The following is a 24,987-nucleotide window of genomic DNA, read 5'->3' as shown; positions in this document are numbered from 1 at the left end:
GCAACATCGCCATAGAACGGCCCACAAAGCTAGTTCCGTTTCGCGCTTCACACTTGTTTCAGACCGTTAAAACAGGGCCCAGAGAGAGAAAGGCAGAATGGCAGAGCACTGAGCACTGACCATGGTCCTGAAACTACATTCCAAGGCGTTCTGGTGACTAGGGTAGCCTGGCTATTGCCAGACCAAGCTCAATCGTAGGTGCCTTCATGCCTAGGTGCCTAGGTGCTTAGAAGCCTATGGCCAGGAGCCTAGGAGCCTTGGCTCCCAGTTTACAAGGTCAGAGGGAGAATGGGTTTTAGAAAGCTGGAGGGACTCCCCAGCCAGGCTCTGTATCGACTGTCATTTTCAATCAGAAGAGACACTTTAATCAAAAGTGCCTTCCAAGCAGGACAGCAGTCAGTCAATACTGGAGAAGCAGGAAAAGTGCTGAACACAGTAAGTGCAGCTTAGGTGAATGTCACATGTCTTTCTAAATAAATATTGTTTCCCCAAATAGGAATTCTCAGGATGGAATTCCTATTAATACTATGATATACACATATTCAAATATTTGATATAATATAATTCAGCACAGTATAAATATGATTATGAATATGAAACACATTTTCCTTTCCACACACACACACACACACACACACACACACACACACACACACACACACACACACACACACACACACACACACACACACACACGGAGGATAATCTGATCATCTCATCAAAAAGGTTGAGGTTTTAGAAGGGTAGGCCATCTTGTGATCTTCAAACTAAATTACAACACTCCTCTCTAAACGTAATGCCCTACTTAGATATAGAGAGCGTGTTTCTAGGGCAAGGGAGTCCATTCCAGCTATTCCATGAAATGTCCTCAGGAACCGTAGCAAGGAGAACAAATGACATTTTCCTCCTGTTTCTTATCTCCTCCTTTCTCCCATTCTTCTCCCATGTCTCCGTGTCCCCCCCCCACCCCCCCCCCCCCCAGTTCCCTATGGCCATTTTTCTCCCCCCGTTTTACACTTTACGATTCCTCATAATCACTACGATGTACCACTCACGTCATGCAGCCCTTATAATGTGGTATCAAATATTCTCTTTGCTGGCGTTAGTCTCAGTGATGAGCTGAGAACGATAACGGCTCTTACCACTCGATGAGGCTTTAAATGAATGCGTGCAGGGCCCTTCCCAACCATTTCCCCAAGGCTAGAGCAGTGTGGTTCTCCGGTCTCCATAGACCACTAGCGTACCCCCTCTGAGATATTTCTTCAGCTGACTACCCCCCTTTCACCGGCACACAATATTTCCGGGAGAAAAATACATTTATGCTCGTTCTATTTGGCAGTGTGAACATGAACATTAAAAGTGTGCAAATGCTCACAATTTAGTGAGAAACATGGGCCTGTGCTTCATGCAACTGTTTCAGATTTACATCTAAACCACCTGTCCGTTTTCTCTATTGTCCAGCTTTCAGAATTGAAACCCGCTCAGGGTGAAGATGATGTTTATTTATTTATTTTTGAGTACCCCTGCAGCGCTCCCATGTACCCCTAGGGGTACGCGGTCCCCCATTTGTGAAACACTGCCGTAGACAGCCCCTACCACGTTGGACCTCCACCACCTGGGTCACCCTCTGCCCCCTACGGCGTTATACTCCTGTGCTGCAGTGCAGAAAGTCAGCGGCTCCATTAAACGTAGCTTTCCTGTGTAGTCTGGAGGGCATCTCTCATTCATAGTGACGCCGTCTCCCACTGCCTCCTCCCCCTCCTCCCCCTCCTCTCTCTCTCCGCTATCTGAGAGCAGCTAACCCCGAGCATTTAATGCATCATGGCGCCAATTAGATTCATAATATGACCTTCCTGTCTGTCTGTGTGTGTGTGTGTGTGTGTGTGTGTGTGTGTGTGTGTGTGTGTGTGTGTGTGTGTTTGTGTCTGTGTGTGTGTGTGTGTGTGTGTGTGTGTGTGTGTGTGTATGTGTGCTTGTTATTTGTGTGTTTGTGTCTGTCTGTGTGTGTGTGTGTGTGTGTGTGTGTGTGTGTGTGGGGGTGTGTCTACTTGCGTGTATGTGTCTGTGCCTGTGTGTGTAGGTGTGCTTGTGTGTGTGTGTGTGTGTGTGTGTGTGTGTGTGTGTGTGTGTGTGTGTGTGCTTGTGCATGTGTGTCTCTGATGTGTCTGTGTCTGTGTGTTGATGTGTGTTTACTGTATGAGTGTGTGTGTGTGTCTGTGTGTGTTTACTGTATGTCTGTGTGTGTGTGTGTGTGTGTGTGTGTGTGTGTGTGTGTGTGTGTGTGTGTGTGTCTCTGTGTGTGTGTGTGTGTGTGTGTGTGTGTGTGTGTGTGTGTGTGTGTGTGTGTGAGACCTTCCTAATATAATTTTGCTTCCTCTGTAGGATGAGAAGAACCAGCTAATGACCACTAATGTCTGGCTCTGGCAGGTGAGCAGTGCATGCTTTGTCATCCAATCAGCATCCATCACCTGTATCTCTTTGATCTTCACAGGATCAGAACACCTGACATGACCGCTTGTAATGAACCAGAACATCATAATATAATACAATGAAATGAGTCTATTAGAGAGAGTGCAGCGGTCATGGAGTGAGGTGTGTGGTGAGTAGCTCACGAGGTAGAGCGGGTTGGCTGGTAACCTGAAGGTTGCTAGATCGATCCCCGGCTCCTCCTAGCTGAGTGTCGAGGTGTCCCTGAGCGAGACGCCCTCACCCTGACTGCTCCTGACGAGCTGGCAGTGAATGTGTGCATGAATGGGTGTATGTCCCTTTAAATAAAAGCTAAATCCCCTAAATGTCAATGTTTTGTGTGTTTCAGGAGTGGGTGGATGTGAAGCTGCGGTGGAACCCTGATGACTATGGGGGGGTCACGACCATCAGAGTACCCTCAGAGAGCCTCTGGCTGCCCGACATCGTGCTCTACGAGAAGTAAGTTTGTACTGTACACACATGACAGATGTATTACATTACAGACATTATGTACACACTTATTGTATGGTGTACGTCCTGGCACTTAATGTACGCACTTATTGTATGTTGTACGTCCTTTCACTTAATGTACACACTTTTTGTATTTCGTACGTCCTGGCACTTAATGTTTTTTTTGTGTGTTGTAAGTCCTTTCACTTAAAAATAGTACTTAGCATTGTGTAGCATCTTCTCTTAGCTATCCTTGTTGTATACGGGGAATGGGTTAACCTAATGATTGTTAGTGCTTGGCACCTGGTTCTATGAACATCCTTACTGTATCGACAGCCATATATTGTTGTTTCTCTTTCTTCTGACAAATGTACTTATTGAAAGTCGCTTTGGATAAAAGTGTCTGCTAAATGCCCTTAATGTAAATGTATTGTTTGAGGTGGAGGAGACACCAAATTGTTTAAACCTCAGACTACCTTGTAAGATTTCACAAAATCAACACAAAGCATCATAAAGGTGCAATCATTTATTTAAAACAAATCATCCAAATCAGCCAAGAAATATTATTCCTCAAGACAAGCAAAATGGTTGCCAAGCAACGCAAGGCTAACATACAGGCTAATCAGGCTTTCATGATTGGGGAGATTGTTAACATTTATCTGTACATTGCCGTTAATTGTGCAATTGTTCAATCATGTAGGTGGCCCTTTTTGCTTGTAAAGGTTGTTTTTTTTCATTTGATTGCACTGCGTATTAATTCTGAAAAATGAATTGTTATGCGATCACAGGTGTTAGTATTTTACAACGGCTTCAAGCCGATCTAAATCAAGGAAAGGACTGAAACTCTCTGCTTTGTAATTTATTCTAACCCTAAGGGCAACCCTTCTAATCCTAATTAACCATGATAAATGTGAACGCATCAGAATGAAGTGGAACAACAATCAAGGAGTGAGTCACCAAGTAGGAGAGAACTAACGTGTGCAAAATAAAGTATTTACATTTCCCTTCGGGGCGTTTAGCAGACGCTTTTATCCAAAGCGACTTTCAATAAGTACATTTGTCAGGAGAAAGAGAATCAACAATATATCTCCGTCAGTAAAGATGTTCATAGAACCAAGTGCCAAGCACTAACAATCACTAGGTTAACCCATTCCCCGTATACAACAAAGATAGCTAGGATAAGACGCTACACAATGCGAAGTACTATTTTAGAGTTCAAGGACGTACAAACACACTAGTGCGTACATTAAGTGCCACTTACGAGGGTGCCAGTATGAGGGTGAAGGAAAACTAGCAAATGCCACAACACAAATTATGCACCATTTCTCGATGTCTGTTATTCGGCCACCTCACTCGTTTATGAAAGAAACCTTTCGGTTCACACACACTGTGTGTGTGTGTGTGTGTGTGTGTATGTGTGTGTGTCTGTCTGTGTGTATGCATGACTGTGTGTGTGTGTGTGTGTGTGTGTGTGTGTTTATGTGTTTGTGTGTGTGTGTGTGTGTGTGTGTGTGTGTGTGTGTGTGCGTGTGCGTGCATGTGTGTCCTGCTTGTCTTCACCACATCCACATCCATCCAGCTGTGAGATCTTGAGGACCGATGGTCACTTCTATCCCTCATCTCTTGTCCCTAACCCCTCCGCCCCCCCCCCTCTCCCCTGTCCTGCCCCCAGTGCGGACGGCCGCTTCGTGGGCTCCCTGATGACCAAGGCCATGGTGCGGTCCGACGGCACCATCACCTGGAAGCCGCCGGCCAGCTACAAGTCGTCCTGCACCATGGACGTCACCTTCTTCCCCTTCGACCGGCAGAACTGCTCCATGAAGTTCGGCTCGTGGACGTACGACGGCAACATGGTGGACCTGGAGCTGGTGGACGACTACGTGGACCGCAAGGACTTCTTCGACAACGGCGAGTGGGAGATCCTCAACGCCACGGGCCGCAAGGGCAGCCGGCGGGACGGCGTGTACTGGTACCCCTTCGTCACCTACTCCTTCATCATGAAGCGGCTGCCCCTGTTCTACACGCTCTTCCTCATCATCCCGTGCCTGGGCCTGTCCTTCCTCACCGTGCTGGTGTTCTACCTGCCGTCGGACGAGGGCGAGAAGCTGTCGCTGTCCACCTCCGTGCTGGTGTCGCTCACCGTGTTCCTGCTGGTCATCGAGGAGATCATCCCCTCCTCGTCCAAGGTTGGTCTGCAGAGGTGCCTCTGCCTGTGCCTCTACCTCAGACGTCAGAGGTAGAGGGTTTGATGAGGGTTTAGGCGTTGATCATTTGCTCACCGTGTTCCTGCTGGTCATCGAGGGGATCATCCCCTCCTCCTCCAAGGTTGGTCCACCGTGGGCCCACGGTGCTGGGGGTCAGAGGTCAGAGGTCAGAGGTAGAGGGTTTGATGAGGGTTTAGTCGTTGATTGGGTGCTCATAAGTCAGGGGTCAAAGGTCGTTAGGAGCTGGCGGAGGTGTCTTCACGTAGGCTGTGTACCGGACATTAGTAAGATACCCTAGGCGCCGCAGTATCCTGCGCCATGACTGAATTTGATTCAATAACAGTTTATTTTTATTTTTTTAATAAACCTCTATTTAACCAGGTGAAAGTCTCATTGAGATTTAAAATCCATTTTCCAAGAGAGACCTGGCCAAGAGTGCAGCATAAAACCAAAAAATAGATGATGAGTGATTTCATAGTTAAGGATTTGACACAGGGACAATTTCCAATGCTTCCACATTCTAGGTCCTTGGGTAACGAGCCAAAGGCATCAAATTAAGTCTTTCTGGAGGGTGTTCCAAGCAGAGGGGGCAGCGTATTTAAAAGCTTTTATTTTTTACTGAAGTTGGTCCTCACTCACTCCCTTCCTTAACGTTTCAAAATCTCCCAGGTGATATTGAATGTGTCTCCCCTCCCATCACACATCCCATCACAGGGCGACACGACCCCAATTAAAACACGAGGCGATCTCTTCCAGGTCATTCCGTTGATCGGGGAGTACCTGCTCTTCATCATGATCTTCGTCACCTTCTCCATCATCGTGACGGTGTTTGTCATCAACGTGCACCACCGCTCCTCCGCCACCTACCACCCCATGGCCCCCTGGGTGAAGACCCTCTTCCTGCAGAGGCTCCCCAGGATGCTGTGCATGCGGGGCCACACCGACAGGTCAGTACGCAGCGGGTCACGTTACTTTACATTATATAAAAAGCCTCGGCCACCCTCTTGCCACCCCTTGAAAAAAAGTCTGGCTCCGCCACTGACAATCACTTAACTAATTTCCCGTACACAACAAAGATAGCTAGGATAAGATGCTACACAATGCTAAGTACTACTTTATTAAGTGCAAGGAAGTACAAAATACAATAAGTGTGTACATTAAGTGCCAGGACGTACAAAATACAATAAGTGTGTACATTAAGTGCCAGGACGTACAAAATACAGTAAGTGTGTACATTAAGTGCCAGGACGTACAACATACAATAAGTGTGTAAAAGGGTTATTTTTAAGGGGGGCGGGGAGGAGAAGGGGCGGTGGGGGGGTAAGTAAACGTAAGTCCACGGTAGTAAACGTATTCTCGGGTTCTAGGGGCGGCATTAGCTCAGGAGGAGTGGGTTGGCTGGTAACCGGAAGGTTGCTAGTTCGATCCCCGGCTCCTCCTAGCCGAGGTGTCCCCTGAGCAAGGCACCTCACGCTCACTGCTCCCAACGAGCTGGCTGTCGCCCTGCGTGGCCGACACCGCCGTCGGTGTGTGTGAATGTGTGCATGAATGGGTGAATGTGAGTCAATATTGTAAAGCGCTTTGAGCGGCCTCTGGTTAGAAAAGCGCTGTATAAGTATAAGTGCAGTCCATTTCCCATTCCGTCGTGTGGACGTTCACTTTAAGGCTCCAGGGATCTGGGTTGGTCAGAGAGCCTCTCTTTGTGAGGCCGGGCCAAGCAGGAAGCGGGAGGGGTAATGAACAGAGTGGTTTCTGCTTTTAATTAGACTGGAGCTGGCTTGAAATCTCAAATCTTGCACATTGTACCTTTAACAAGCAAGTGCAGAAACAGGGGGTTGTAAAGCCTGACAATGGGCCGTCTGCGGTCTTTAAGGTTTAGCTGACTGTAATACTGGCGGTGTATGGAGAAGTGAAATACGTTGCAGTACCTTGTTTTCATTTACATTTTAGATTTACATTCAGGGCATTTAGCAGACGCTTTTATCCAAAGCGACGAAGTACATTTGTCAGAAGAAGGAGAAACAACAATATATCTGTCGGTACAGTAAGGATGTTCATAGAACCAAGTGCCAAGCACTAACAATCACTAGGGTTAGGGTAAGGGTTAGGTTATTCAGGTTACGCTGACGCACACACACACCAGAGCTAAATGTAAATGTAATGACGTGGTCAAAGCATCGCCCCAGCCGTGGACCTCGCTCTACGACCGCCAAACAGCAGACAACCCCCCCCCCCACTGAGAAGACCCCAGCTGCTGCTCATCTAGAGCCTGATTGTTTTCTGTTTTCGGCTCATTAATGGTGGAACGACGTCCGGAACAGGACAACTGAAACCAACACATCCTCCGCCCGCAGACTGAAGAATCATCCGTTCAGACTCTTATGTTGACCCACTCAAAATAGTGTTTCTATGATGTAGCACTTAAAGTAGTTTTCTTATTTGTTGAAATGTGTGTCCTCTCATGATTTTCGCAGTTTTGGGCTTGTATCTTCATTGTTGAATGCGCTTATTGTAAGTCGCTTTGGAAAATGTAATCAGAATTAAAACGAGAAAAATTATCATTTGAATATTTAACTAGAACTGTACATTTACATGAATGAACATCACCGATTCAGATTCATGATGGAACATAGTGCTGCTGGGTCAATGAAACTATGGGCCTACTTTTTAAGTGAACTTTAGGTTTTAGTTCGACCATATTGCCATGATCACCTTCAGTCAAATCTAGGGACATTGTCAGCGGCTAGTTGACGACAGAAAATTCTGCTTATTAAAGATTCCATGGTCACTTCATTTTAACAAAGTGAATCGTTTTCATCTTCATGAAATAAACCACTGTTGCTATCTTCACATGCTGCTTTTCATCTGACAAATGAATGCACAAAATGAGGATGCATCTTATTAATCCCAGAAATGTGTGATTGTCTTTCGTCGCTTCATTTTTTAAGACTACTGTGGCTATCTTTACTCGCTGCTTTTCATCAAACATAAGACATAAAATGAGGTAGTACCTTATTAAACCCAAACGTGGGAAATGTAGAATTATCATTCGTAGCATCACAAAACTTTAATCAACTTAATCAACTTATTCAACTCAAATGAGATGTCATACCTTTCTTGGCATCATTGTTTAACATAACCGTGGCTGAAATCGGAATCTAAACAAACACACAAAATCAGGTGCTACCTTATTATGCTGCTGAGAATCGTGGGGGTTGTCACAGAAGAGCACAAATCCTGCGACGAAACCAAAAACACCCTCGGCGTGTGTTCCAGGTTCCACTACTCAGAGTTTGAGCAGCAGAACCCGGAGCCGAAGCCTCGAGGGGGGCTGGGCATGAAGCAGAGAGGCGCCGACGGCAAGGAGGAGGAGAGCCAGGCGTGGCTGTCCATGCTGGAGAAGGCCACCAACTCGGTGCGCTACATCAGCCGGCACATCAAGAAGGAGCACTTCATCAGAGAGGTGTGTTTGTCTGGAGGAGAAGACGGCGTGAGGTGGTGTGACAGCAGATGTTTCCTCCTTCATGTTGTGATTGAAGAGGAACTAGGGGAGCTCACACATTTCACTACGAAGTGGAATCTAGTCGACACTTTGTGTCGGTTCCGCCTCGTTGGCTTTCTGTCGTTAAGGCTCTCGCTCATTGTTTATGGAGCTGTTTGCCCGGTTTGTGTTTTGCTCTCTCTCTCTCTCTCTCTCTCTCTCTCTCTCTCTCTCTCTCTCTATTCTTCACTGTCTGTCCCTCTCCCTCTCTCCCTCTCACTCTCTCCCAGTCTCTCTCAGTCTCTCTCTCTCTCCCTCACTCCTTGTCTGTCTCTCTCTCTCTCTCCCTCTCTCTCTCTCGACATTTTCCCTCACACTCTCTCCCAATTAAAAGTTAAAAGTTCATTTATTCAGCATGACTACATAATCGTATTGCCAGAGCAGAATTAGCCGCCCACAACTACCAAACAAATAGCAACAATCACCAAGTATTAAAGACGACAATGAAGCCAAATTTGTGCTTTTTTATTTCATCAAAAAAAAAAACACAAATAACCCAATAAACCCATTCAATGAAACTGGTCTCCTCCCAGTGATCCTGTGACTCATCGCCTCTACTGGGTTTTCTGTGTCTCTCCAGGTGGTCCAGGACTGGAAGTTTGTTGCTCAGGTCCTAGACCGGATCTTCCTCTGGGTGTTCCTGTCCGTCTCCATCCTGGGCACCATCCTCATCTTCACCCCGGCCCTCACCTTGTACTTCAGCACCCCCCCCTGAGCAGCACACACACACACACACACACACACACAGCAGGGCCACCACGCCACACACACTCGCACAAAACCAAATGTATGAATTAAAAGACCACACACACACACACACACACACACACACACACACACACACACATACACACACGCGTCCTGATTGAGTCCGACCCAGCCCTGAGCGATGCCCCGGCCAACGAGAGCTGAACCGGGGGAGCGAGGGCGAGAGGCCGATGGGGGAGGAGCCCCCCCCCCCCCCCCCCCCGACACACCTACACACCAGACACCCCCGCCAAACACGCCCATACGTTCTGCTCCGAACCCAAAGTGTATCACTGAGATAAACGGTCCATACAGTGATACTCACATACAACCATGGAGCCTGACCATATAGCTAAAGACCCCCCCCCCCCACACACACACACACACACCTGAGCGCATTTCGGTCTAGGAGTCGGGAGGCAAAGATACTGTCTTCGGCGTCGCGGTAATCCTCGCTGGACAGAAACACAGCGAAGATGAGTAATTATTGGCTATTTGGAAGAAGCCGGATTGGATGAGGTTATAATCAGTGCCTGCTGAGGCCGTGCGGACACAGGAAAACCCCATTGTTATCAATGTTTGGCTCAGGACAAAAACACACTCCAAATCAGGAATGCCATTTTTGACACGTTTCACAAGGAACTCTAAAACAAAGTGAGACTCAACACACTAATGCACTGACTGGACTGTGATGTGTTCCATAGCACTTCATGTTTGTGGCATGATTGAACAGGGGAGAGAGCAATAAGAGTATTAAATTATATCTTTATATGAGTGGTATATCTGTATGAATGTCTGAAGTGATATAAATCCTTTCAATACCGTCTCCATGTGTCCACCTGAGCAAACCAGAAAACTGCACAATCGTTGAACTGTGTATCAATCACGTCTTATCGTTTTTACATCCGCTATATTGTTAGTTTTTTTTTTTTTTTTGCTGTTTTGTTGCAACAATCAGAATAAAAATGAAAGTTCTCCACTATTTTAACTTGTTTGTGCTGTTTAAATGTCTCGGGGGGGGGGGGGATTGTTACCTAACTAGATTAACTGAAGTCACTATTCAACTGTTCATTTTCCTGAGGCCGGTTTGTAGGGAACCGTATTGTTTCACCACTAGATGGCGCCAACTCTCTATCAATGGATGCGTCGGAGCTGAAAAAAATAAACATCTAAAGAAACGAAGACGTAATATGTGGAAAAAATGCACAAAAAGTTTTCTTCACATTTGGATACATGAATAAATCCTTAGTCATCCTAAGTGTCCTTATGCTTTTGAAAGTGCCAAAGGCAAACAGATTCACATCAAAGCGGTTTGGTCAGCGTGCGTATTTCCTCTGCCAACATCCTGCTGTGATTCCCCGAGGCCTGCTTTAGACGGGGAAACATTGTGTGATTTCTGTTACCTGGATGTGTTAAAATGGGCAGCCATGCTCTCTCTATCTCCCCCCACACTTGCTAAGTCTGATCTCATCCTCCTATTCCATTATTCACTTCTTTGAATCTGACTCAGGCCGACAGGTGTGGGTGCGTGTGTGTGTGTGTGTGTGTGTGTGTGTGTGTGTGTGTGTGTGTGTGTGTATGAGTGTGCGTCTGTATGAATTTCTTCTTTTCACCGTCGCATATCTTTCTATGAGTATGAGTATGAAAGCATTGAGTTATCTTTTACTGATTTGATCTGTGACCTACTACAACCAACTCTGGCGTCACCACCGGAAAAAAAAATAAACCGCGCGGATTAAAGCACTCCGCTGAATAAATGAAAGAAGTGCAGAAACTTGTTTTGAACGACTGCCACCTTCTCCGTCTGCTTTATCAAAGTGCCACTGACAGCATCTGCCAGTCGCCCTGAACGTTGCGATGAAACTAGGATAGTTACGGCTGTAAATATTGAACAGGTCCGCCGCTAAGGAAGCCTTTAATTAGATGTGGAAGGGTGTGTGGTGGTTTACTTTAATTCATCCAGATGGATTGTCTGGACGGAAGCTGGTTTAGATTGAATTGATGGTTCGAGTCCCGGCTTTCGTTGGCCTTGGGTCTCCTTTTCACAACCGATTCACAACAAACTAGGAAAGAGGGAGGAGGCGTAATGTTGCATTGAGAAAATGAACCGCAATGTGCTCCGAGTTTGTTAGACTGTGCAAACGATGCAATCATGCAATGGAACAGGATTGGATGGTTATGAATGAATTGATTTAGGAATAAATAGCAGGCCTGTGGCATACATCATTTAAGCAGTGTCGATTATTACAAATGAACTTGTTTACAAACTAGCCGGTGGGTCTGTTCCAAATCAACATCTCCCTATTGATGGTTGAAGGGCGAGACAGATGATGCAGTAGACTGAAGCGACTCCTGCATGCAAATTAATCCAGCACTGTGTACATGCGTACGCATGTATGCTCGGGCATATGAATATGTGCCTGTTTATGTGCTTATGCATATATGTATGTGTGTGTGTGTGTGTGTGTGTGTGTGTGTGTGTGTGTGTGTGTGTGTGTGTGTGTGTGTGTGTGTGTGAGAGAGCATGCGTGTGTGTGTGTGTGTGTGTGTGTGTGTGTGTGTTATCGCGACCCCACTGGTATAATCAAAACGGCTCTCTGTCTAGGCAGGATTCGAGACATATAAGTGGTAACAAAACACAGCTGGCAGGTGACTAGCTCCCGGCAACGTGAACAGTGACTCACCTGGGTTCCCGGCGAGCTCTGGTCCTTCTCTCTGGTTGGGGGGATAGCCCAAGCGTTGGAGTAAACGTTAGCGTGTCCCATACAGTTATTGGTTGACATATAACATGGACGAACACTTGTTAAACATACACGACAAAGGGGGCGGTCGCGTTCCCCGTAGTGATCCTTAATCCTGGATTATGGTGTCTGAGTGTAACCAAGTCGGGCCTCCCTGCTGTCTAGTCAGGCCCCATCATGCGTCCATCCACCCTCTTGGATCCGTCAGGTGACCATTATCAAGGCTCACCTGCAGTGAGCCACTCCCACAGTTACCATGACAACCAGTTACCCACCAGCTTAACATTACCCAACGGTAGGATCGTGACTGTGTGTGTGTGTGTGTGTGTGTGTGTGTGTGTGTGTGTGTGTGTGTGTGTGCGTGCGTGCGTGCGTGTGTGTGCGTGTGTGTGTATGTTTGTAGTTACAGATGAGTGCTCAGTAATTGCCCACTCACTCGCTGATTGTCAGCGTTGTCAGAGTTGGTTTGGTACACGACACACACACACACACACACACACACACACACACACACACACACACACACACACACACACACACACACACACACACACACACACACACACACACACACACACACACACATTAATGTCTGACTGGTGTATGACTAACCCGGTTGACCAATGATAAGCTTTCAAAGAGAGGGCTTTCATCTACGATGATAAGGGTGACTTCCTCCTCTTGAAGTGAGAATGTGTATTGTGATGTATTTGAAGTGTGTGTCCTTCAGTTTGCATCGGGTGTTTCAGCTTTCCTATCATATACCCCTTCAGGCGTCTCAGTACCCCAACAGAGTAGCACTGCGAGACAAGTATACGGCTCAACACGGCTCAGTCCGGGTCACGCCCACTTTTGGCGGTGGAAACGGGACCCGTGCCGCACCTTTGCAGACTGAACAGACCCGCACCCTCCGGTGGAAATGCGCCATTAGCTGTCAGTGCCATGAAGCCCTGACAGATGAGAGACGACAGGAGACAGGTGACAAAGCACTAGTACAGCCAGACTGTCACAATATGTGCTTTAGTTAAGGCCAGGGGAGCCATCTGCCTGCTGTGTCCGGGTCTGCACACAAATACACACTCCCACAGGAGACGTGAAGAAAGGAGAGAGGAGGGTGGGACCGAGCGAGACAGAGGGCAAGGAGGAGAATCGAGTGTGAGAGCAATAGTTGCATGAGATCAGAGAGGTCGGGCAAAAAACAAAAGAGATAAATCACTAAGAGGAATGCCTCGACGCACGTACGCACACACGCACGCACACACGCACGCACACATGCACAGACACACACACACACACACACACACACAGACAGACACACACACACACACACGCACGCACGCAAGCATACACACACACACACACACACACACACACACACACACACACACACACACACACACACACACACACACAGAAACACACTCTTGTGCTCTCACTCTCTCTCCCACAATCAGCCACCCATCAAAACATTCTCTCTCTCTCACACACACACACATGTGCAATCAGACACACACAGACACACATACACACACACACAACCTCTTCACAAGTCTGACATGCTGCCTCTGTGCCTTGGGGGGGTAGGACTGTGACCCACAGACTGCAGCAACGCAGAATGGTGAATTATGTAATACCACACACACACACACACACAGATGGCCATACAGTCTTAACAACATGTACAGCAGTGGAAGCATGATGCTGATAAGTCTTGACAAGATTTCAGTCAGTCAAAATAACATCATGAAAGCAACATGAATACACAACATATGATGCTGAAGGTATTCAGGTATTCAGGCCATTCAGGAACAATCTAAAGGACAAGTCACCACTGAAAGAAAGCTGACACACGGAACAACAAGGTTATACTGACGGATCTCTACGGGCAATCAATATCAAGATGGAACACACCAAAAGCGCACTGAATAAGCGGTGTGTCAACCACTGGGGAGCAGGACAAGGATACAATGGAGTGATCATAGTGATCATAGTGATCATAGTGATTATAGTGATCAGAGTGGTTCTAGTGGTCATAGTGATCATAGTGATGTAGTGATTATAGTGATCAGAGGGATCAGAGTGATCATAGTGATTCTAGTGGTCATAGTGATCATAGTGATGTAGTGATTCTAGAGATCATCATTTTAATGTTGATTATAGTTATTATAGTGATTCTAGAGATCATAATGATTCTAGAGAAAACAGTGATTCTTAGTGATTCTTTCTAGAGTGATTATATTGAGTCTGGTGATTCTAGTGATACTAGTGATACTAGTTATCATAGTGATTCTAGTGATTCTAGTGATCATTGTGAGTCTGGTGATTATATTGATTCTAGTGATCCTATTGATCATAGTGATTACATAAATTATAGTGATCATGGTGATTAAAGCAATTATAGTAAACACGATCCCACGTGTTTCGCTGGTGCTTCACAGTGATCGATAGCGCGTCATTTCAGGACCGCGGACAGCGACCAGCGAGGAAAAACAAACGCTTTTATTCATGGAAACTAAAGTATTTGACGGTAATAATAGGCACCATTATGAACAGGTAATTGATTGCAGCCCCCGCATATGAATGACAATGTTTTTGAATGGTTCGTTAATTGGCGGGTTCGTACGACTTGATCAATAGTTGAGGTGATAGTTGGAGTCTGTCGGCTGTAGTTATGAGGCTTTTGCGCACAAGACGAACTCAGGTTAATTTGAGTCCCCCGAAAATAATGGACAAAAGAAAATGTTTCGAACTGTACGTCTTCATACACTGAACATCAGTGTATCAGTGTGCGAGAGAGAGAGAGAGAGAGAGAGAGAGAGAGAGAGAGAGAGAGAGAGAGAGAGAGAGAGAGAGAGAGAGAGAGAGAAGGAGAACGAGAGAGAGAGAGAGAGAGACTTAGTAGTGGAGAGAGGCGGCTCGGTAGTGCCAGCAGGATAGTTCCCGTCAGGAGGAGTCCTCCAAGTTCAACGGGTCTGAGATCAGCCGCCGCGATGCCTCCGAGGTGTGTTGGATCGCTACTCGTTGGATTGTGTCTCTGGATGACGTTCTGCGAACGAGGTAGGTTGTTGCGTTTCAGCTGTTTTTATGCACCCGCTGATTATTAAAGTGATATATTTTATCAGAACTACATTATCGTTTTAGTGGAATTCATATTTTTGTTACAGTGGAATTATTTGTATGATCAGCTAAATTTGCTATTAGTTATTCAAATTCGTATGATGGTGATGATTGACATTAATTAATAACAAACTGGGTGCACGTGGATAATTGTCAAGTGTGTTTGTTAATGTGCATTCGAGAGAGAGAGAGAGAGAGAGAGAGAGAGAGAGAGAGAGAGAGAGATAGGGGGAGAGATAGGCAGAGTTTGAGATGGAGAGAGTGAGAAAGAGAAAGAAAAACAGAGACGTAGGGGGGAGAGATTTAGAGGCTTAAAGAGAGAGAGAGAGAGAGAGGCGCGAGATAGTGAGTTTGTGTGCCCCCCTCCACCGCTGTCACCCCAGCTCCCTGACCTCCTTAGTGCCAGGGCCACATCTGGCTCTGGGGCGCCAGCGGTGACACAGGCACCCCCCCGGGCAGCACAGGCTAATTTAAGAAAACACACCAAGATGTTGATGATCCCTTCTTCATATACTGTACTACTATACTATATCTATACTCTATATACTCTAAATACACTCTGAACGGCTTCCCATGAAGGAAAACATTCAGTTTGAGAAACCAAGAGAGTGAGAGTTTAAACGTTTTCAGTGGATTTGGAAACTCTGAACGAGTTACAGTCTTCAGAGAGGGGAGAAGCACACATTCACACGCACGCACACACGCAAGCAAACACACAATCACATTGCTGACTAAGACTATGAGCCATTATGATGGACATCTTGACTCTAACAGGACGAGCCCTCTGTAATAGAAATGCCTCAAACTGTTTTCCACCAGTCTTCAGTTCCAATGTTCATGTGAAGCGTGCACTGTGTGTGTGTGTGTGTGTGTGTGTGTGTGTGTGTGTGTGTGTGTGTGTTTTGCAGTGTTATGCTCAGAAAAACACAATTTCTTTGCTGCAAGCCATTAAGCAAACAATGCACAAAAAGAGAATAAGTGATTATAATATAACAATGCATAACTTTAACTACCTGATAGCCTGATGATCTAAGTGGAGTGTTTAATGTAAATGGGCACATTATGGATCCTATAATACTGAGTTATATTTTTGTATTATTGATGCTATTGATATTTGGAGATGCTTTATTAAAGTGTTCAGTCAGAGCTCTAAGCTCAGGCTTCCGTGACCTTCATTACAAAAGGGAAACATAATATAATATTATATTATATATCCCAATCTTTATCTTCCTGTGGCTCAACTGTAACAACTGGGTTTAGAAGTTATTGATCAATATAGATATAGCTGTTTTGATTTACACGCAAAATGCTTCTGGGGATTTTTCATATAATGCCACATCTATCTACGTTTGTTTGGTTTTTCATTTATTCAAGAATTCAGACACACAGATAGACAAGCAGACAGTAAGGCAGGCAGACAGACAGACAGACAGACAGACAGACAGACAGACAAACAGATACAGACAGGCAGGCAGACACACAGAAACGCAGATATGCAAAAAGACAGACGGACAGATCGACAGACAGACAGACAGGCAGACACACAGAAACACAGATATGCTAAAAGACAGACAGACAGACAGACAGACAGACAGATCAACTGTCAGATTGACAGACAGACAGATCGGCAGACAGACAGACATTGACAGACAGTAGTTTCTGCTGGACTGTTTGAGAGGAGTCTTTCCAGCTGTAACATAAGGCATTCTGCTTGTCGTGCTGCTGCTGCTCAACTTGGTTTCACAGGAGCTGAATATAAGAGGGGATGTTTTTGACATTTGATTCCTGTTTTCCTAACCAGCTGTCATCTGCGGTACATGGGAAACATTGTGATGGAATGCATGTACTCAGAGTTTCACGGTCTGCGACTGGGCTAATTGAAGCATCAGCTGGATGAGGACTTACAACTCAACATCTGTCAGTGAGATACATACATATGTATATCTATATATATATCTGTCCGAGATAAAGACATCAGTACTGTCAGAGATAGGACACACAAATGTATCACTAATGTTATGCATACATATGTGTGTATATATATATATATATATATATATATATATATATATATATATATGTGATAAAGTGGCATACATCTATCAATACTGACAGATGTATATACATATGTATGTATTTCTATTGTTATACATACATATGTATATACATTTGTCAGTGATAAAGGGTCATGTAACTGTCACTCAACTGACACCCACTCAAGAGGGGAGTCCAGAAGGTGTTTAATAAAGGTCACGCAAACAAAACTTCCAAGAACTGGCACGGTCAAAAAAACAACCAATCAAATGACAGGAAACAGAAAATAAACCTGAAAACCAGATTGGCGATTGAAAAAAGATGGCGACAAATGTCAGGGACAACTTAGGGAGACGTCTGAGAACACACAGGAACACAAATAACTGATTAACGCAGATGGAGAAGAGACTAAGGGGAGAGAGGAGGAAAGATACAGTGCAGAATAAGAAGCACCACTCACCTGCATCTCCTAAGCACCCAGAACCAGCTGCTATGCTGCCCTGTAGCGAGTTACTTGTGAGTTATAGTAATGGAATAACGCAGGATGACTGATCACTCTGAGATTTATTTGTTATTGCTGTTTTGCATTTTTCTAAATGTCATTGCTTCCTTTACCCTTCCTGGTTCTGTCTAACAACACTTGATAAGGGCCATGTGCCGGACCCTTGCAATATACTCTGATTTCTCTCCTAATTCACTTTTATTTTTATTATCCAGCCACGGTCTTCTTAGGTCACACGCTATTTCATTCAAGTTGCGAAGCTAAGTTCACTCTGACCTTCCTTACAAGCAAAAAAACGTTTTTTGTTAGCTGTAGTAATTATCCAACTAACCTTGATTTAATTGCAGCTTTTAAGCGAAGGTAATGCCAGTTAAACTATGTTCCTTCAAGTGGAAGAGAAATGAACTCAATCTTCAAAGTGATGATTGTAAAGCTGGGTGTTAATGAAGCACAACACTTTAACAGGTCTATCATGGCTCTTAAAATTACTGAAAGCTTTCAAGGATGCAGTAATCAGCCATCATAAACACATTCAGATGATATGGTGGTACCAACACAACATCTAGTGGTACTTGCTACCATGATTCACGTGGTTGGTGCTTCCACATTGATACATGTAAACATTCATCCTTGTTAGCTCTGACTGACAACTGTCAACTTTGAAACCCTGCCGAATCCATTAAAGTTAGACACAATCGTATCAACCTCCAGCATTTTTCCACCTGACACATGCCACTGCTGCTCAAACAACGATGCTCTATTGTGAAGTATTTGCAGCATTTGTTGCACAGTAGATCACAGTATGTTTCTTTGACTGTCCCTATTAAGTATGGTGTGCCGCAAGGTTCAATATAGGGCCCAATAGTTTTCTGCAGGTTTATTCTGCCATTAGTTGACATTATTCACCACATTAATTTATGTTAGAAGATACAGTATAGTTAAAGCATAAATATAAGCCCTTTACTTATTAATTATTTCTCAACTGCCTGACTGACCGTAACACTGGATGTCTCACTACAAGCTCCCACTGAACAAAAGACGGTCCAAACTCCGTTCATCTCGGCCCTTTCCCTGAGACGCAGATTAAGAAATAATATATTTTGGCGGCTCTGAATAATCCCTTCTTATAGCCCGTTTTAGAAGGGGCCCCAGACCTCTTCCCTCAGAGCCTGCCCACAGCCTCCCAGCTATAGGTCATTCTCGTTCAGCCCTGCATCACTAATGAGAGGAGAGCAGGTGTGCATCGTTAGGGGCCCTAAAGTCACGCAATGCTCTCCTTCAAATCACAAATATTGTTTGCATCAGAGCTGTGGCTTTTGGGCTGTATTTTTATTGGCTCATTCTTTTTTTTAGTTTTTGTCCATGTTTTATTCAGTACATAATATTTCAAAGACATTAGTATTGATGTTTCTTTATTTTATTCATCGCATGTAAATATACCCATTGTTTTGTTCCAGAATAGGATCTTCCAGCTGCGTTTGGGAATACAACTGGGATCTGTGTTCTCAGAAACAGTCATTTGCATCTACTGTATTCGCACCGCAGTGGTGGAACGAGCTCCCTGCCGATGTCAGGACCGCAGAGTCGCTCACCAGCTTCTGCAAAAGTCTCAAGACTCACTTGTTCAGAGTTCACCTAGACTCTGCATAGCCTCCCCCCTTACTCATTTATTGTATGTTGTACGTCCTTGCACTTAAAAATAGTTCTTAGCATTGTGTAGCATCTTATCCTAGCTATCTTGTGGTATACTATGAATGGGTTAACCTAGCGATTGTTAGTGCTCGGCACTTGGTTCTATGAACATCCTTACTGTACCGACAGCAATATATGCAATATGCAATAGAGCAGACATCCTCCCGGACTCAGTCACAGTGGAGGATGGAAGAGAGCATTGTCTGTTGTGTGGCATATATTACAGGGAGTGAGATGGAGGACGGTGGTTGTCTGGTAGCAACTCAAAGGAGATTCAAATCAAGTACACCAGCAGAAGCAGAGACTACCTAATCGAACACGCAAGGGATGTTGGGACACGGCTCCGCAGGAATGTTCACAGTTGAGTTGAGTGCAGGGTGGTTGGAGTGGAGGGAAAGAAGAAGAATATTCCGGATATGCAACAGACCTTCAAATCTAGCCTATTAAATGTTTTATTCAGGAAGGTGCAAGACAGATTAAATAAAGCATAAAAAGAACGAACAAAAAGATTTGATTTTTGTATTTATTTGGACAAATACATGCAGACTCAGTGTGTCCTGGCAAACAATATGCAGAAAGCAAAACCATGGTTAGTTCTAAAAGGAAAATAACTACAGGAAGGCAATGTTTTGTTCAAAGCGTAATCAAAGCCTATTTTTCCTGACTGGGCACAGTTGGAAGGGGAAAACTACCACAATACAGCGCACACCAATTAACAATTAACAAGAGCTTTCGACCTCGGCAAATCTTTAATTTCTCTTTTTCTTCGACGCATGGACACCAAAACAACAACAACGTGTTTCACCTCATCCTCTCCAAAGGACGCGACGGCTCTCTGTCACACGCTCTGCCGCATTAGCTCAGATTCCTTGGGTCCCATGCACAAGCCGCTGACTTACACGCTGATAAACAACGCAGGCGCCCGTTTTGTTTAGCGTCTCTGCCCCGTTCAGCCGAGCGGCCAACCGTGCGGCAGCTCTGCGCTCTGCGCTCACGAGTCACGCCTCGGCTCGGCTGTCACTCGGTAAACACCGGGCCGCGTTGAGACGATATCTGAACTTGAATAAGTGACACGGAAAGCCGGTCTGCTGAGACCTGAGGATCTAGACAGGGCAGAGAGGGAGATGGATGGGGGGGGGGACGATGTGATTTCATATCCATGCTGTGACTGTGAAAGACTTCCTGTGTGAGCCCTAAATGAAGCCTAATGAGTACAAGAGACACAGAATAGGAGTGATTACTGATATAATTCTCCCTGTGATATTACTTCTTTCAGCAGATTGTATGATCTTGGGTATTCCTTCAGGATTCTGTCAGTGTGATGTGTCTGCATTGTCGGGCACAATTAATTGATTCAGGTCTACTCATGACGGTGGTGATTCATTGATCAATATTACATGTTAATGAATCTCTTTAAGTAAGTGTTTAAAAGTGAGTGTGTTAAAGTGCTCTTTAATATTGAGAGCACCACTAAGTTAGTATCGTTAATCACTTCCCTTGTTCCTCCCCTCAAATGTGGTCTCCCGCTGTATAATCTTTAATGCTTCCCCCCCCACCCTCTCCCCTCCTCCAACCCTTCATCATCTCATCTTGGTTCCTGTCCTTCATCACACCTCCTCCTTCCCTCTGTCCCTCTCTTTCCTATGCCCTTGCTCTCTCTTTTTTTTAACTATTCCTACTTACTAACCCATCATCATCATCATCATCATCATCCTCATCTCTGTGTGTGTGTTGCTCTATCTTTCTGTCTGTCTGTCTGTCTGTCTGTCTGTCTGTCTGTCTGTCCCTCCCTCCTTCCCTCCCCTCTCTCTCTCTCTCTCTCTCTCTCTCTCTCTCTCTCTCTCTCCCCCCCCCCCTCTCTCTCTCTCTCTCGCCCCCTCCCTCCCTCTCTCTCGCCCCCTCCCTCCCTCCCTCCCTCCCTCTCTCTCGCCCCTCCCTCCCTCTCTCTCGCCCCCTCCCTCCCTCCCTCCCTCCCTCCCTCTCTCTCGCCCCCTCCCTCCCTCCCTCCCTCCCTCCCTCTCTCTCGCCCCCTCCCTCCCTCCCTCCCTCCCTCCCTCTCTCTCGCCCCCTCCCTCCCTCCCTCTCCCCCCTCCCTCCAGGGTGTCATGGCGGTATGTACCAGAGGAAGCTCTACAGGGAGCTGATGGTCAACTACAACCGCCTGGAGCGCCCCGTCCACAACGACTCGGCGCCCATCGTGGTGGAGCTGGGCCTCACGCTGCTGCAGATCATCGACGTGGTGAGACTGACTGACTGTCTGTCTGTCTGTCTGTTCGTCTATCCCTCTGTCTGTCTGTCCGTCTATCCCTCTGTCTGTCTGTCTGTTCGTCTATCCCTCTGTCTGTCTGTTCGTCTATCCCTCTGTCTGTCTGTCCGTCTATCCCTCTGTCTGTCTGTCCGTCTATCCCTCTGTCTGTCTGTTCGTCTATCCCTCTGTCTGTCTGTTCGTCTATCCCTCTGTCTGTCTGTTCGTCTATCCCTCTGTCTGTCTGTCCCGTCGGTTTTTCAAAATATCCGCCTATCAGCCTATCCGTCTGTTCATCTATCCCTCTGTCTGTCTGTCTGTCTGTCTGTCCGTCTGTCTGTCCGTTGGTGTATATCTTAGCTGGCTTTCGGGTTCACCGGTGAGTTCAATGTGCGTTTATTGGTATTTTACCAAGAGTCTCACACATTGAAACGGCCAGGCAACGAGAGCACAGAGCGGCGGCAGAGGAGGATGTGCGGAGGGTGAGGGAGAGATCAGAATCTTTTTTTATTTCTGGTAGGATTCCTTTGTCTCGTTGTTGTCGACGCTGCGAGCCACCGCCCCCCCCCCCCCCCCCCCCCCCCCCGAACCAAACAGAAAGAAATGTCATCTTTCAGTTTTCATTTCACTCTTCATTTCGGTTTTTCCCCTGTTAGGAGCGGCTCCTTTCAGGTCTGTCTGCTGTCACTCTCTCTTCTCCTTTCGAGGTCTTACTCTCTCTTTACTTGTTGGCAGCCACCGCATGTCATTTGAATGGCTTTAGGTATTATGAATGTCATAGTTATATACATTGTAGTTTACTATTGTAGGCCACACTACACAACAATAGACTGCACTGTAGACTATTAAACTTGGTTTATACAGGTGGCTGTTACTCCTAACACTAGCATGTGGATACAGTACAGGATACATTCTGACAGAGAGAGAGGAGATGATGAGGAGCTGATATGTTCTTCAAATGGATGACACTCCAGATGTCCTAAGGAGCGATACAATGGAATAAACTGGAGAACCAGGGAATTATTACCAAGCCAGATCCTTCCTCTCCAACTCGTACCCACAAGGCATCAGACAGCCATCTTCAATTTCACACAATGCCCCGATTCAGAGGCAAAAATAAACCCTAATCTTATTCACTTCCAAACGGCCACAAATGCATGCATATCCACGCAGCTGAGGATAAGATCAGTTAACAACAGTCTAAAGATAACTTGCTTCCAGGAGCTCCAGTCCTTGATGGTTAGATTCACTACCCTTTATTGTCTTTGTCCCAGTCTGCAGTAGCTTGTGATGGGTCACATTGCACATGCCCCCCCACAATGTCAGGAGGACCCGAGTTTAGAAGAAGGATTTACCACATATTGGGAAAACAGTGAAACACACTCAAACTCGGTTCTTGGTTCTATGAACTTGGTTCTATGAACATCCTTACTGTACTCTAGAGTGATATATTGTTGTTTATCTTCTGACATGTTTATCTTCTGTTGTTTATCTTCTGACAAATGTAATTATTGTAAGTAGTTTTGGATAAAAGCGTCTGCTAAACGCCCTAAATGTCAATTCAAATGTAACTACACCTACAGATAGACAGCAACACACTGGACTCGAACCAAAAACCTTTGGGCTGGGAGTCACACTTACCACCAGCCTATCCGGCTCCCTCCACGTTTTCTTATCTTGTGCTTTTCCTTTTCTCACTTTGTTTCTTGCCATCAGCACATTACAGTATTAAACCGAGTCCTACCACATTAGGGTATACGTTTGCTGTCAGACCCCATCTGGTGTGCGGCTCCTCACACGTCTGCCCTCCCCCTGGCCTCCCATCGCCTCCGTACGCCTCCGCCGCACCAGAGCGCTTTTAATGCACCTATCCGCTCGCTAAACTACACACGGCCTGTCAGCCCTTCCCTCCCGGGCGCTCATCCAAGAACCACCAACCGTCACCGCCCCCCCTCCCCCCCCCCCCCCCCCCCCGCCCCGCATGTCTGGAGACAGGCCCCCCCACCACCACCGCTGTGTCACAGGCCTGCTTACGTCTCCAGCATGATAATCGTAGCAGCGTGTTAATAGCATAATCGAGTGACGGGAAGATGCCACTGGTGCTCTGAGCTATGGCAGCTGATGAGTACTCTGTGAAGATTGATCGTTATACGGTTCCGATTGGTTAAGCAAACCAAAACAACCTGAGGCATTAAATAAGGTTTGGTAAAATATATAAATGAAACAGACGAAAATGTGAACTTATTTGAACTGCTGCCATCATTTTAATAAAAAAACCTGTAGCCTAGTTTACAATAAACTTCTCCACAGACCAAGTCGATTTAGAGAGAACAAAATCCTCAGATTAGAAGTGACATAGTGCAGGTTGAATGCACTCTTTGATAATTGCATTGTTTAATCTACACAGTGCCTCTAACTGATGCGAATTTGCACAGCGCTCTCCCTAAAGACAAAAGCCAAAGGATCAACAAACAAAAGTGTATTACCGTGAAACTAAACTTTAATCACACGGCCGGACGTTATCATCGTGACCTACAAACAGAGAAGCTCATCCTCAAATTCAAGGTGCAATTAGCAGATAAGCAGCGTCCCTCTCTCTATGGCTCTCAGCATGCGGCTCCGTGAGTACAAACCTGGTGTCGGTGGCTATGAACGGCCCGGGGAGGAACAGGCTAAAGATAGGTAGCGGAGGATAGCGTGTTCCTCTCCGTGGGTAAACAGACACAGTCCCAGCCAGCTGCTGCGTTCGGTCTCTCTCTCTCTGCTGTCGTTCAGGCACTGACTCTATGATGGGCCTGGATGTGCTTTTCTCTGGTAACGTTTGTTGTTTACAACGTTTCTGCTAGTAGGCAGTGAAGGTATTGTTTTGTGGCGTGTTTTGGGGACAGGGGCTAAATCAAGGCCATGATAAAGGTGTGCCTTTGTAGGGGAGTTTGCTTACCCTTATAGAGACAGATTTGAATGCAGAACAATTGTTATTATAAATATCTAACAGATTTCAAATGTTGTTTTATTGCATCGTTTTGTGTTTTTCGCCACTATGTTGTGGTCTTGGGGGTGTTTTGGTGAATAGTGTAAATGGCTTGTTTGACCTGACTGTCCATCTGGCCCTGATTAGATCGCCACTATGGAAATGAGGACAGACAGGGCCGTGAGTGTGATGGGAGGACATGCACACACACACACACTCACACACACACACACACACACACACACATATGCAGGCCAATTAGTTAGAAAGTTCCATA

At 45.8% G+C, this 24,987-nt stretch overlaps 2 protein-coding genes across 2 annotated transcripts in view; both read left to right on the top strand.

The window, feature by feature from the left end:
• The window catches only part of LOC311340449 (neuronal acetylcholine receptor subunit non-alpha-3-like), a gene marked incomplete at both ends in the record, with an annotated part of 31,635 nt that extends 22,259 nt beyond the window's left edge, over positions 1-9,376 (top strand). The window contains 6 exons of the mRNA XM_084465342.1: positions 2,383-2,427; positions 2,816-2,925; positions 4,589-5,102; positions 5,877-6,067; positions 8,397-8,583; positions 9,242-9,376. Of these exons, the coding sequence (XP_084321468.1) occupies positions 2,383-2,427; positions 2,816-2,925; positions 4,589-5,102; positions 5,877-6,067; positions 8,397-8,583; positions 9,242-9,376 (1,182 nt within the window). The remainder of the gene's footprint in view (positions 1-2,382; positions 2,428-2,815; positions 2,926-4,588; positions 5,103-5,876; positions 6,068-8,396; positions 8,584-9,241) is intronic.
• Positions 9,377-14,694: 5,318 nt separating this feature from the next.
• chrna8 (cholinergic receptor, nicotinic, alpha 8) overlaps positions 14,695-24,987 on the top strand; it is a gene marked incomplete at both ends in the record, with an annotated part of 30,353 nt that continues 20,060 nt past the window's right edge. Inside the window, 3 exons of the mRNA XM_084465341.1 lie at positions 14,695-14,702; positions 20,448-20,518; positions 21,594-21,733. Of these exons, the coding sequence (XP_084321467.1) occupies positions 14,695-14,702; positions 20,448-20,518; positions 21,594-21,733 (219 nt within the window). The remainder of the gene's footprint in view (positions 14,703-20,447; positions 20,519-21,593; positions 21,734-24,987) is intronic.

This window comes from Micromesistius poutassou (assembly GCF_964030765.1).
Source record: "Micromesistius poutassou genome assembly, chromosome: 3".
NCBI lineage: Eukaryota > Metazoa > Chordata > Actinopteri > Gadiformes > Gadidae > Micromesistius > Micromesistius poutassou.
The sequence above is the reverse complement of the archived record's forward strand: the minus strand, read 5'-3'. Positions and strand labels throughout refer to the sequence as shown.